We start from the raw sequence: 14,001 nt of genomic DNA, 5'->3' as shown, positions 1-14,001 counted from the left end.
TCCAAAGAAAATGTTCGCAAGCTATTCTGATGTCTAGAGAGAAACAAAAACTCAAGGAACTTTAGTCAAGCCATAAACATAGACGACACAAATATTTTAAGATCATCAGGGACTGTTATTTTCCTTAATTTCATTCACTCTTATTTCAAAGATGGCTTTGAGAAGAATGCGAAGTCCTGGTCTATGTAGCAGAAGGATCCAGTGCACACCTCAATGTGCTCACCCCACATAGATACTGATCCTCGTTTTAAAATGTGCATTTCATTTTCTATTTGCGTCTGTCCTGCTTCAACTTCCATTAACCCCAACATTCACATTTCTCTCTGATACTTCACAGGCTGAGTGATTTATGTCTCCACAGGACCCCTTTGGAGCGTAACACTTTGGGCACACCCTGCACCTTCGAGGTGCCCAACCCTTCACCCCATGCAGACACCCTCCTGCTGCTTCACCCGCACCCCAGCTGCAGGGCTGCTGCTGACCTGGCGCCTGCACCCCAGCCTTCACCGGAGCACCAACCTCTGCCTAGGAGGCACCAGCATCACCCACTGATGGCAAGTTTTCCTTAAACTGAAAGTTCCCCCTGAATCATTCAAAGTGATGCTAAAAAATCTGGAAGTTGCATCACCACAACTCTAACATCTTTGAATGAAATCAGGAAATAGCTATTAAAAATATTAATTATTTACTGGAAGTTGTTTCACTGTCTGAGTGAGAGACTGGTTCCAGCTTTGGTTAGGCTGGTGCACTATGACTCGGGGCAGGATAGATGTTCTCATGCTCTTAATCTGCTCATCATACAAAATGAAGGAGAACTTCTCTATGAAAGGAGCAGCTGCCTCTCAGAGAGCAGCCCGATCCCGCTTCATTATTTACAGCAACAACAAGCCCAAAAGGGACTGCAAAAAGCAGCTAGAGACTCTTCAGGCATCTTTTACAAAGCACTTTGTTTAGCACAATTGGTACTAGAACATGTCTCCAGCAGACGAGCATTGTTCTCCAGCACGGGCTAGGAAATCTGAACTGGGAAAAGTCTACACTGCAGCTGCCTTATGAAGCAAACTCATCTGATGAGAGTCATTAAATGGCATCAAATTATTTTGAAGCTTTGGTATGGATTCACAGTATATACATGCTGATATTAGTATAGTTGCTCTGTCTCAACAGTACTTATCTATCACATGATGTATATATAAAGATCATAAAACCACAACTAAGGTTTTTACTTAATAGTCATCTCGCTAGCATAAAAGCAATGAGATGTTTATTATAACATACACACAAACTATGCACACTGGAAGACAGGATTATGCATTAAAATTATATTTTATACCATGTTTTTGTATTTCAAAAGAAGTTCTTCCTTTTATGTGGGGGGTTAATTAGTTCCATTTGTTGGAATTACTCTTTTATGGCTCCAGTATCATCTCCAGTGCTAATAATCATGCTGAAATTAGCTCCAATAGTTCATGAAATACTTAACATACTATGATAAAGAGAAGATGAAGGCCATTGAATATGCTCAAATTTCTATATTATGGTAATCAGCCAGACCAGTACTGGAAATCTTTTCTTACGGCATATGAAGGTTTCTTTTGTGGACAGGTATGGACAAGAATGCAGGAATATTGGATCAGTCAACTCAGACCTCCAGAGGTCAAAACCTGGTCACCTTTCCACCTGCTCACCCTAATGTGGCATCACCCTTAAGCTGGGATATGTCTTTTGGGCTCTTCAAACAGTAATGAGTGTCACACACTGCCTTGTTGATGAAAGGTCCTTTTCATGTTGGTTCTCAGTGTCAGAAGTATAAGTAATATTGAGCTCATGCTCCCCCCACACCCCTGTTTTATGGTTGGCACTCTCTCTGGGAGGACCAGAAAAGAAGAGATTTCCTACCCAGGCTGGAAGAAACGGTGTGAAGGACAAGAAAGAGCACGGCAAAAAAAGTTTTGGGAAAAAAAAAATATCCATCTCAGTTACCCAGAAGTGAAAAAAGCTTTGAGAAGCTGGAATTAAAAATATTTTCTGCTAATTTAATCAGATTTTACCAGCAGGGGCTCTCTGGAAATCAGATTCCTGCCAGTGCTGCCGTCAGCAAAATCATCTTCAGGGCAAGGAGCGGGGCCTCTTGGCATTTCAGCGGGCACAGGGCAGCCGGCTCAGACCCCTGCAGCACCGCACTCCTCCAGGATGCATCCAGCACTCCTGACAAGCGATGGCCATAAATAAAACTAGGGCAGGCAAAACTGGAAATAAAAGAATCTCCGTCCCTTTGACAAAACACACATATATGCTCACCCATACCTTTCAAAATCATAGCATTTAATTCAGGATTTCTCTATACACGTTAAAAGAAAAGGCAACACACCACTTTGTAAAGGTCACTTTTCATGTACTTTTACATCCCTTTATCTTTGGCTACCCAAGGCTGTAAAACATCCTCTGATCATTTCACTACCAAATTATTAAACCTGAAAATTTAGGTAGGTAAAAAACTTAGGTATTTAAAAAAATCTAGGTATTCAGAAAATATAAAACACGATACATCACTCCACCTAATTCATCGAGCAGGGGGTCAGGCGAACACACACTGATACTCTGAATGCCAAGAGGGAAGGCGATGTTGTGATCGTTTCTGCTACACGTTATTGCAAATCAGATCCGTGAGGTCTCAGTGGCACAGTTAAATGCTGCCACACCAACGCAGGCCCCTGGCGAGATACGCATTGCCAGAAGCCTTCTTTAATTCAGTGCCAAAAATTTTGTAATATCTAAATTACTTGGTAGGTTTTTCCTGAGAAAGAGTTGCTGTTGGTTTAATGGCTGAATTTACGTCAATGAAAGAAAAAAAAGAACATAAAGAACTAGCCAGATGAAGGAATTTCATCCGTGCTACCATACCCTGCAATTTTTTTCCTGTGAAAAGAAAGCTTCTTAAATCTAAGAGTCACCTTTTGGCAAAATACTCTAGGATATTTTTAACAACTATGTCTTAAAATAATTCTATTTCCACGGGCAAAGAAAACGATTTGTTTTGAGTCTCTGAACACAGCACTGGAAGAACTCCGAATTTCCTCGCTGTGTGCCGAGGACGCCTGCCTCCAGTTGTGAGAACAAAAAAAGCATGGCAGCTATTAAATTAGGTAGCAATTAGGACTGGTACAGGAACTGAAAAAGCCAGAAATACATCAAATATTAGCGGATTTACATATCACCCCTTCTTACCTCCCTAAATATCTGCTACCACATGCTGCTGGGGCTCTGTCCCTGCCAACTTCATTCTGCTCTGGAAATCATGCTGCCCGTTCTTGCTGTGACACTCACTGATAGATCCCATTATAAGGGCATATATGCCACTTAATATAGGCCAGCTCCATCATACTATATAATGCGCTGTTGTCACTTCGGGGAACACTATGTGAATACTGATTGGCAAAATTTGGCCCATAGTCTTATTCTTACTAATTGCAATTTACTTCAGAAATAGACCCACTGATTTTGCTTTCCCAGCACAGCAATTTTTCTGGTTCTCTTCTTCAATACTTTCACACACTTATGCCCAACTTAGCTGCTGATCTTCAATACTCAAGGTAATTGTTAGGTAATAAACTCTTTTAAATGATCTAGCAACTGGGAATGAGTGTCAGCCAACACTTTTTTCTTCTCTGAAACACAAAGTCTTTGTTTCTATGTCATGTATTTACCAAAATTACTCTTGCAATCTATTCATCTTTTTAACCCTGATTTTAATTTTTTCTAGCCATTGTTTAAGCATCTCACAAAGACAACTTAGGACTGGCATCTGAGATGACTCTTGCTGTGTCACTTTGCTGCTGCCATCTCAGAATGTCTCACTATACGCTTTATTGCTGGCTATTAATTTTTAAGATAGCTTTATGTTCCTTATTAACAACTTATTTCTCAAAAGATAAAAATTATGCTGTTGCAGTCACAGGTTCTGTAGAAATGTAACATCTGAACATTTGAAAATGAGGACAGAAGCTTTTTTCTGAGGGATTATATTTCCTTCTCAATTTCTATACAGAAACAAGTTTCTCATCCTTTCCCCCTTGTCTATATTGTTTGGGTAACACATATTTCAATTTATAAAAAATAAACAAATGCACCAACCAGGGCACTACCATGCATTATTCCAGAGGATGATGAAGGATATCGCTCGGAGTAATTTTCATGCTTTCAAACCTTCTTTTCGCCTCTAAAAGGCAGAATAATGTAGGTCACTTTTAATGAGGAGCCCTGTGCGTGTGGCTTTCCCCACACACTACACAGCAACCGGGCACTTATGAGTTTATGTTCTCCCTGCATCACCACCGTATTTTGTCATTTTTCAACAGGGTTGACTTTTGCCCACAACGCTGGGCACTTTCATGTGGTGAAGCCTCTTGGCTGCCTCATTAACTCTGAATCAGTGTGTGCCCTTGCATTTTACTATATCATTTCCTCCAGCATTCATTATGCTGCAGTTTAAACAGCCTCTGGCTAACTTCTTAAAACATCATGATGAAATTACTTTCTCGACAACATACAAGTCAATTATAGCGTAATTAAAAGATATATTAATCTATTCACTTGTTTGGTAATGGTATCTTGGTTAAGATCATCCAGTGCATACTTGTATGGTATCTGTGAAATCTTTTGCTTTAAATTGTAAGCTACTGTCCACAGCACCTGTTTTTCTGTGAAAGACACAGGAATTGTAATACCTGTTCTCTTCTAGCTTTGCAAACTTGAGGAATTAAAGTGGTAGAAGCTATTTTGAATCTAGGGTCTCCACTTTTCAGTGCTTGACTCCCCAGGCATTTCAGTGGGGTTTTTTGTTGTTGGGCTGGCAGGATTTGGAAGAAACCTGGCACCTGGAAGGCATACGCTCTCGCCTGGCTGCCCTCCATCATATCGGACTCCTGGTTTTCAGCATGAGCCTCTTGCATATCCCTCTGCAAGGGAAGAGTTAAGCTCCCTTGACTTCACTCTGCTCCCTACCTTTACCCTACTCCCTTTCTGTCCCATTTTCCTCTTTGTTGCAATGTCCGTCTTCACCACCTCCGCGTGTACCAGCCAGGCCCTTCTGTCCTTCCCCACCACTTGGCAAACAGGTAAGGACCCGAAGGCAGCGTCCTACTGTGCCAGGCAGCAGGGCCAAGCAACTCCTTTGCCCCTCTGCCAGCCGTGCTCACAAAATGAGTTCCCAATATTTATGCCTTTAAACACAAGGGCTCAGCAGTTCCCTTAATCCTCCCCTTCAGCCCACTCCTAAATCCTCCCGCTCCCCACTGCCCTGCGGCACTCCTCCTCACCCTCGGGGTTTGGGGATGAGGGACAGGGACCTGCCAGGAAGGAGAAGGGGACAGGCTACGCCTACTGGGAGAAGAGAGGATGGGGCTGAAGGACAGGGGACTGCAGAGGGTCTGGACCTTCGGGGACAGCAGCAGCAGCCTGAGGAAGCCACTCCTGTGAGAATCACAGCGCATCGGGTTGGTGGTACATCAGGAGGAAAGCCAATACTCATCAGGTTGACATTACGCAGCCTGCCCCATGTTCTGCACGACAGCAGTGCTAATGGGTTTCAGCAGCCCTACGCTACTCCACATACTTGCAATGCAACACACTGCCCAAGGCGATACGTTGAATGCTAAAAGTAAAATAAAGCTTATGCAACCGGGTAACGAACAATGTTTAAGTGAAGTGCCCTGTATTCTTGATCACTTGAAAATATTTTTATTGTTACTATGTAATGTCAACATAAGGTTAAAAAAACCCCGAAATTAATCCAACAGCTGCATACAAGTTGGATTTAAGTGAGATTTCTCTGCAAGCCAGTGCGCATCATATGTCTGCCTATAATAAACTGTTAGAACAGCCCCTTGGCAGTTCAGACAAGGATGGAGAGTTGTAAGAGATACACATCCTTTGTCACCACCTTCCTTCTAGGGCCAAGTCCCTTAATTTACTTGAGCCTCAGCTTTTTTGTCTTTTAAAACAGAGGTAATTTCTGCCCACAGTGATGCTGTGATGCTAATCCATCTGGTACTTGCCAACACACGGAAGACTTTATTCTAGTAAGTGAGATGTACAGAAAGCAGGACAACACCAACCGATGCTGTCTATATTATTCCTCACAGTCCTACCCAGCTTCATTTTTGGCTAGAAAAGTAGGTCAAAACACTGAACAGTAGTTGTTTGAGGGAGAAAAGCAACTTTTAACTTATTTGGGTATAAACACCCTTCTTTTTCCAAATCAGCACTCTTAAGAGGGACAGGCAGGGTAAATGGGGACTCTCCAGAGCCAAGCGTGAAGGCAGCATCTCTTCTCGACCTGTTCCTTAATCAGCAAAGGTTCGATACAAGAGGAATAATTCATGTGGCCAGCAATTGATTCTTGCTCAGGAAGCCCCGGGGGAGAATTTTAATCATGGAGAGCTCACCTTCTTCTGAGACATGCTAAAACGGGGGGGGGTGTTTCCTTCTGAATGTCTTTTGGGCAGATTACAAAGCAAAGCTCGGATGCCCATCTTGTTCTCAGCACACCCTTTGCAGTTCTGGGCAGGACCTCTGGCTGTGGGCATACGCTGCCCCTGCAGCTTCCCCCTGCCACATACAGTAATTATTTTCTTTTCATTAATTGGTCTTAATGCATGCATGCACATCCACAAATCAAGCGACCCACTGCTGTGAGTACAGCAGTTTTGGCTTGGAAGTCATGCTCGCCTGGGTTTGTAAAGCCAACAGCCCACTACCACCAGCACCAGCTTTGCCCGAGCAGGAGCAGGAGTATCCGTGGGGTGTAAGCAAATTTTGGAGGAGTCAGCTTTCCCCAGCAAGTGCAGGGGTTGTGTGCGCCGACTACAAACCAAGGCAGCCGGGGCAGTTAGATGGCATTTCTGGAAATGAACACACTGGCACAGTGTAATGATGGTGATATACTAATGCTGTACGGATGTCAGTGAAACATTACCATCAATTTAAGCCGGCAGTATGGCTGATTTATAAGCCAATATATAACCAAATATAGCACAGGAGATGTTTGGAAAAACAAGTATGTGAAACAGGCATGACAAATAGAAAAGCTTTATTAAGGGATGATTTCTGCGATCTCTCTCTCCCAGGACAGTGATATTTTAACATCCTCATCCAAACAGGAACACAGATAAACAGGCTGTAAACTTGTCTCATTACCCTGTGGTTTGTGCTTTGGCAGGAATGACCAATTATTTTTGTACATGAGTGAAATGTTTTAACTTATACCTCTGACTGGGGTCTGCTAGGGGAAAGCGGTCACCTTACGAGTTACTTTGGAGGGACTGATCCGAGGGATAAATCTGCTATGTAACAAAAACAGTTGTCTGAGCAACCCATTCAGTCTGACTGATCGAGATTCTTACAGGAAATACTTCAGCACACTATCTGGTAATGCAAAACAAAATAAGAAAAAAGGGTGTAGGGGGGAAGCCTTCATGTCTAATTTGTCACCTAAGGCTGATGAACTGCAGTGCGAAAGCTGAAGAAAATTAAGTGCTAACCTGTAAACATTTCAACGAGGCAAAAGTGAATATGCAGTTGGCATTTACATTAAAAGCTCTAGTCTGCACATATCTCTCTCCTCATTCCCTTTAAAAAGAACATTTTTTCACCAAAAAGGCCTCAACCTTATCTACCCAATACGGGTGGTGGTTTTAGATACTGTGCTACGGACTCAATTTGGACACTTAAAGCTCTTGGCTCATTAAGATAGTCAAACTAGTCAGAGATAAAATCAATTAAGTCTGGCAAAATCACTTTTAAGGTGCCCTGTGTTTTTCCAATTATCACTACAAGTGTCCATAATGGATTATATAAAAAAAGTGAGTATTTATGAACTTAAGTGCTTGATGTAGCCCATCTACGTCTATCCTCAGCCAGGGCTGACAGTCACGATCCTCTCCACACAGTAAACACGCCGGGGTACCATCAGCCTCCTACCTTGGCTCCATCCACACTGATAATCCGATAGCTGTTTCTCGTGCTGTCATAGAAGTAGGAAACAGTTACAGCCTGCTTGCTTGCGGGAACCCAGTTCTTCTTCGTGCTGGGGTCAATTTGGAAGACATGGGCTCTGGTGGTGAAGATGGGCTGTTCTCTGGAATAGGGAGGGACAGGAGAAATGGATGCATGAGTCTGCGGAAGATGAAATGTCCCAGAAGCCCAGTCTTGACCAGGCACGTTGAAAGCACAAGACAGAGAGTGCCTGGCAATCCCCCAAGTGAAAGGCAGAGCAGTGACACTGCCGAGCCACAATCCAGCCTTGGGTACCTCTCCTTGGCATTGCTAAGTGACATTCAGCACCCTAGAGTTACTGCTGTAGCCCAGGAAGCAATCGTCTTTTTTCTCCCCATGTTATGCTAACTGGGTACCCACCTTTTCCTCAAAATATGTATTTCCAGGAAAGGACACTCACATGCATTCTTTCTTTCCCCATCTACGTATTTTGCCAAAAGCAACAAGCCCCCCATGGCTGGATTTCCTCCTGCCGCACATTCCTGTGAACCGCTACCTTACAGCCAGGGTTCCTCTGTGGATGCACCAAAGACTCCAGCGACCTACAGGCACAGTATAACTACTGAAATATTAATCTCTGTCCTTAGAATCCCACTGTTCTGTGGATGTGCATGAAAATTTCATCAGATGCAAAAACAGTCAATCATCCTGGGGAGCGAGGGGGAAAAGAAACACAACCAAAACCCTGTGTTGATATATAGATATATTGCCTTTCAGTTCAACTCTCAGTGGATGACGTACTGCCCCTGACACCCCGTTCCTAAACACCAGCCCTCCTCGGACGCTTTTTGTCATCAAGAAAATTGTGCACTCACTGGAGGGATTTTGTTTTACCTTCAACACTTGACAATGCAAACCACACATAAAAGCAGAGAAGATGCAGGACCAAAAGAACAAAACATGATACACATAAAGTCATCTAGGTTGAAGATCAGAATTAAGACTTACTTAAAGGCCATGAAACTAAATTCACTTCCAACTATACCTTTAATCCACGTTTAGAAGTAGAAGTGAACTGCAAATCAAGCTCTACTGTGCTTTTATATACATTTTTATGCTTTTAGTTCTTAAAAGCTACAGTATGTAATGGTCTATATTAAGTGTACCGCTCAAATATTCTTATCACATACAAAATACACTTGACAGAATTATGACAGGATTCAAAAACAATTGTACTACAATAGAGTTACCGCCCAAAAATGTTTACCACATGGAAACTGAAAAGGCTGCCAGGCTGAATTTTGCACAAAGCAAATGAAAAGAGGTAGGTGAAAGGCCAGAGAGATCTCTCGCTCTCATATGCTATTCTTCCCTATTCATATAAATAATTCTCTTCTATTATTCTCGGTCCCATAGTTTTGGAACTATGTTTTTATCAAGATTTCTATAATCTTCAGCTCCTTGTATATGCATCCACCTATGCATTTTTAGAACAGAACAACTGCAGGTACTGTACGTAGTAACTGTATCAAACATCACACATGATCTTGACCATTGCAGTGAAATTAAAATCGAGGGGAGTAAATTTACAAATATCAAACTGATGAAGTTATTTAAGTATAGAATTAGCTCAGGGAACATGGAGTGAGCTTGCAAAGCCCAGCAAGGCCTCAGGAGGGAGAAAACAAAACAATGGTTTTCTCCTTGCAAGACATATGCAAAGTTTTACATTTTTCCAGGGGCTGCCATGCAGGTTTCTGGATGGACAGCTGTGCTGAACCCTGTAAAATACTTACATGAAATAAATTGAAATTACAATGGGACTGTCGTGTTACAGCTGTGGAAGAGTAGCATCTGCTTCAGCTCTTCCTTATCAGTAACTCACTGAACCTGACTCTCATTTCACACGCTAAAAATCAATGCTGTCCTCAGCTGGGAGGAAAGAAGGGGCAGGTCTCTGTAACATTTTTTAAATATTTCCATCATCCATTACACAGGATTAGCAGTGTAACACCCATGAAGGTCGTGGAGTTTGTTTGCAATAAGGAATGCAGGGAATGGAAGTTTCCCCCAAGCTGCTTACTCTTTTACTCTAAAAATACATACTTTCCCTGAGCAAAGAATAATTTTGAATTTATTTCACCTTTTACTTAGCTCTATATTTTTAGTGGATTCTACTAATAATTGTTTTTGCTAATGGTAATATGACCTATATATTGCAGTCTAAACTTTCAGAAGTTTCCTCCACGCAAACCTATTCCACAAACAACTTCAACTCTGTTAACTCATCTTAACAATACCAGAAAACACCGTTAAAACTACGCCTGGCCTTTCTTGCAGCAGGAACAGTAAGCATATAAAGTAAATTTAGAGATAATAAAAGTAGAATGAAGGGAAAAACTATCTATCTCCATTTTTTCAGGAGTCTTGTAGCAGCTACTGTTGACAACAGGAGCTGTATGCATGCATCCAAGTGGATAAATTAATGGATAATGAAGCTTAGGGCTTGAGATAGCCATCTATCCATTCATCTGGGGCTTTTCTTAAAAAGTAAAGGCAAAACCTTACTATGTTTCTAATCCTTATGATTATTAAACAAAAAAAAAAGTACATTTTGTCTGCCTGGGTGCAACAGCGATAGTGTGCTAGTTGATAAATTATTAAAAAAAAAAAGGAAATGCGATGTGTAAACTTAAGCATTTTAACTCATTCAAGATAAGTGAGCTGTTGACCTTTTGTTGAGACTCAACTTTGGAAGGGCCAGTTGGTTGCTCTCCACATATGCCTTTGACCTTTCTGCCGTAGGTGGCTCTACAAGGCAGCAAAGCCCCAGGGCTGATTTTTTGACCCCCTGGAGCAGATGAAGAGCCCCCAGGACACAACCTCCTGGAAGGATTTCCCAGTGTTGGCTCGTAATAATTAAGAAAAGAAGATGCATTTCCGTGGCCATGCCTGCTCTGCCGCACTCCCTGCTGTCGAATCCACCTGCAGGTCTGCGCTCAGCCATTACCCCCAGGAGCCCAAACCCATCAGCAGGGCCCATGAGCCAGCACCACCGGCGCTGGGAGCTGGTGCCATCACGTTTTCCCTCACGCCACGGCGGGTCGGCATAGCCAACCGCGTTGACAAACTCCAGTGGCGCAGCTTTTAACATGGAGGGGAAATATCCTCCTTCATTGCATCCCAAACTCCTTAGGCCAGTGAAGCACACAGAGGCAACTATAAAACTGTGGCACTCAATTTTCAAATGAAACGCTGAATTAGATGCTTTTAAAACACTTGCCACAGCCTTAGAGCTCCAAATTGAGAAGGATTATTCTGTGTTACTTGCAACTTTCAACATTCAAGAAAGCACTTTACTGATAGAGGAATGACTTTGTTTTCCAGGGTTTCTTTCCTTTTTATTTTATCAGAGATTTAACAAGTTTTATGCTTAAAACAACAGCAATACTAACTTGAAATTCCCGCAGCACATCCTGCATCGTTTGAGCCCCTGTAAGCTGGTCGTTACGCGAGAATGCCAGTTTGCCTGGGGAGGCAGGGAGCAGTGGTGCTGCCAGCCAGGCTGCGGACTCGTAAATCAAATGACAAAGAGAATTTATGAATGTTTAAAATCTCATTAATTTTAACCAAAGTTGTTAATGATTGATTAAATACTCTTTAAAAAAAAATCTGTTTAAAAATCAATTAGACAGTAACATCCACTGTTTAGAGTAAAGCTGCTTGAAAAGTAGCAAACGGAGTCCTAAATTATAGCTAATAGTTCATTGTTTAATAATGCAGATTAACACAGAAAATGCATTTTGATAAGCTTTTTTATTATTAAATACGGCCAGCATGTTTTATAAATATGACTGCAGTTTTCAAGTCATGATTTTACACATTTTATTTGACTTTTAATTTCCGTCCTTGTGTCATATGAGACAAATCTCAAGTGAAAAACAATCATTTTCCATTAACGTAGAAATATGTCATAAACCTTTTCCAAGGAATTTAAAAAGCAAAACCCAAGACTCTGGAGCTAACTGACTGCATCCACAGCTGTGTGAGATACAGTATCACTTTCTGGTTAATATACAACCATGCCAAATTTTACAAGTGTGTGACTAGCTGCAAGCCATGTGTTTTATATTACTCTTCCTAATCAACGGGAATGAGCTCTCACTTAGGAAAAGTTCAAATTATTTAATTCAAAGTTCCTTGTTTATCATTTGAATCATGAGCACAACCAGTGATTTAAATCACTTCAGCTGTAAAGAGCCTTTGCTGACTGGCAGCCAGCGCCGTAAGGGCTGTGGGATATTGGTGGCTGATGGAGCCGCAGCACGGCGAGCCCTGGCTGGGTGGCCAGCCAGCACCTGGGAGAGCCCCTGCCCGCAGACCCCAGCCACGTACAGGGCTGCGTAGAGCCAGATCGAGCTCCAAACAAGACAGTGATGATGTGAACACTTCTGTACTGGAGCAATCTTTTTTGGTAGTAAATACAACACAGTGACTCATGTCTGCGGGATCAGCACCCAAGTTCTTTTAAATGTGCAAAGTGTCCAGTGCACATCAGGTGGACACACTGACCGAGCAGTAAATAGAACAAAGCAGCTCCTTTACTTGTTGTAGGATCTGGAACATCAAACATATTTGTGACAGGAGCTCTAGTACTCCACCAGAGGCAAAACCACTATTTGCACGTTTTCCTAAAACTTTCATTAACAGATCACATAAAATTTCTGGGGTAAGGATTCCTAGTATACAGGAAAGGATTATTTGTGCTCTCCCCACACTAATACTAGACAGCTTTGCATTAACTGCCTAAATTACCAATTGGAATAAATTTATTTTTTAAAAGAACATGTCCTCATATAGCTGCCATTTGGTGGAGGATGCACATGCCTGCAGACAGCATGTCAGTGTAGAGTTTTTGGAACGTGGTGCTTCCTGCTACAGGCCAGCGTCATGCACACGCTGAGATTTATACTACCTGACAGCGCCAGCAGATCTGCAGTGATTTGCTATAACGAATATTAGATAATGAGGACCTTTCAAGAAATAAGAGTAGGTATGAATGCAAAATCCTACATTGTGACACACTTCCCATGACTGGTCATGATACAAAAAATTTTATTTGCTAAACACAACACGATAAACTTGGTGTCAACAGTTATTTGGATTGAGCATTGCTACTACTGCCTGACAGTGCAATAAAAAGAACTAAACCTTTATGTATATCTTCATATGTAATGTAGTTTGGAGTGCCATTTGTATTTATTTATGGTAATTCAAAACTACGCAACGGTGCTGTTCCCACACACCCCTCCCCAGGCGTGGCCAGCTGTGCACGCGTGGCTCTCCCACCAGGCCACCTGACAGCCGCCCTCACCTCCTGTGCGAAAGCGGGACGGTACCGACACCAGCTCCCAAAGCCACTGAGCATTATCTGTGCCTCTGACTTCTCAAAAATGCATGCACAGCTCCAAAGGTTAAGAGCACTTCAGCGAGGCAAACTCATACCTTCGGTCCCAAACAAAACTGAGTAAATACATCCTGCCCCTTGAAAGCAGCAAGCTCTCCGGTCACTCCTCTGTGACCCCAGAAGATATCCCCGTGCCTTGGGGTGCACAGCCACCCTGCCAGGCGGCTGCTGCTGCCGCCTCGCCTTCCTGGATTTTACTGTTGCATGATGGCCCCTGAGTTCATGGATGGAGATTTTTCTTGTATTTGAAATACTCATCTCGATGAAAGTCCAGGCAAGTAATGATGCCTAAAAATTACCTGTGAAAATACTGTTTCGTCTACCCATAACACTACTCACTTGTTCATACATGCACATCTCAAACTTTAAAAAACAACCAACCCCTCTCTCCAAAACATCAAAATGCAAGTAAAGGCAGACCTCTGATGAAGGATGTAACTGCTGTGAGGAGAAGTTACGGTTCATGGTGTCGCACGTGGTAATTAGCACACTGGTTGCAGTTTATACACAAAATTAATCTTTGCTCAAAGCAAAAGAGA

At 42.4% G+C, this 14,001-nt stretch overlaps 1 protein-coding gene across 1 annotated transcript in view; it reads right to left on the bottom strand.

The window, feature by feature from the left end:
* HOMER2 (homer scaffold protein 2) overlaps nucleotides 1-14,001 on the bottom strand; it is a 59,731-nt gene that overhangs the window by 27,691 nt on the left and 18,039 nt on the right. The window contains exon 2 of the mRNA XM_072870269.1: nucleotides 7,981-8,137. Coding sequence (XP_072726370.1) covers nucleotides 7,981-8,137 — 157 coding nt within the window. The remainder of the gene's footprint in view (nucleotides 1-7,980; nucleotides 8,138-14,001) is intronic.

Source organism: Ciconia boyciana, chromosome 8, assembly GCF_034638445.1.
Source record: "Ciconia boyciana chromosome 8, ASM3463844v1, whole genome shotgun sequence".
NCBI lineage: Eukaryota > Metazoa > Chordata > Aves > Ciconiiformes > Ciconiidae > Ciconia > Ciconia boyciana.
Note: the sequence above shows the minus strand (reverse complement) of the source record. Positions and strands in the feature narration are given on the sequence as shown.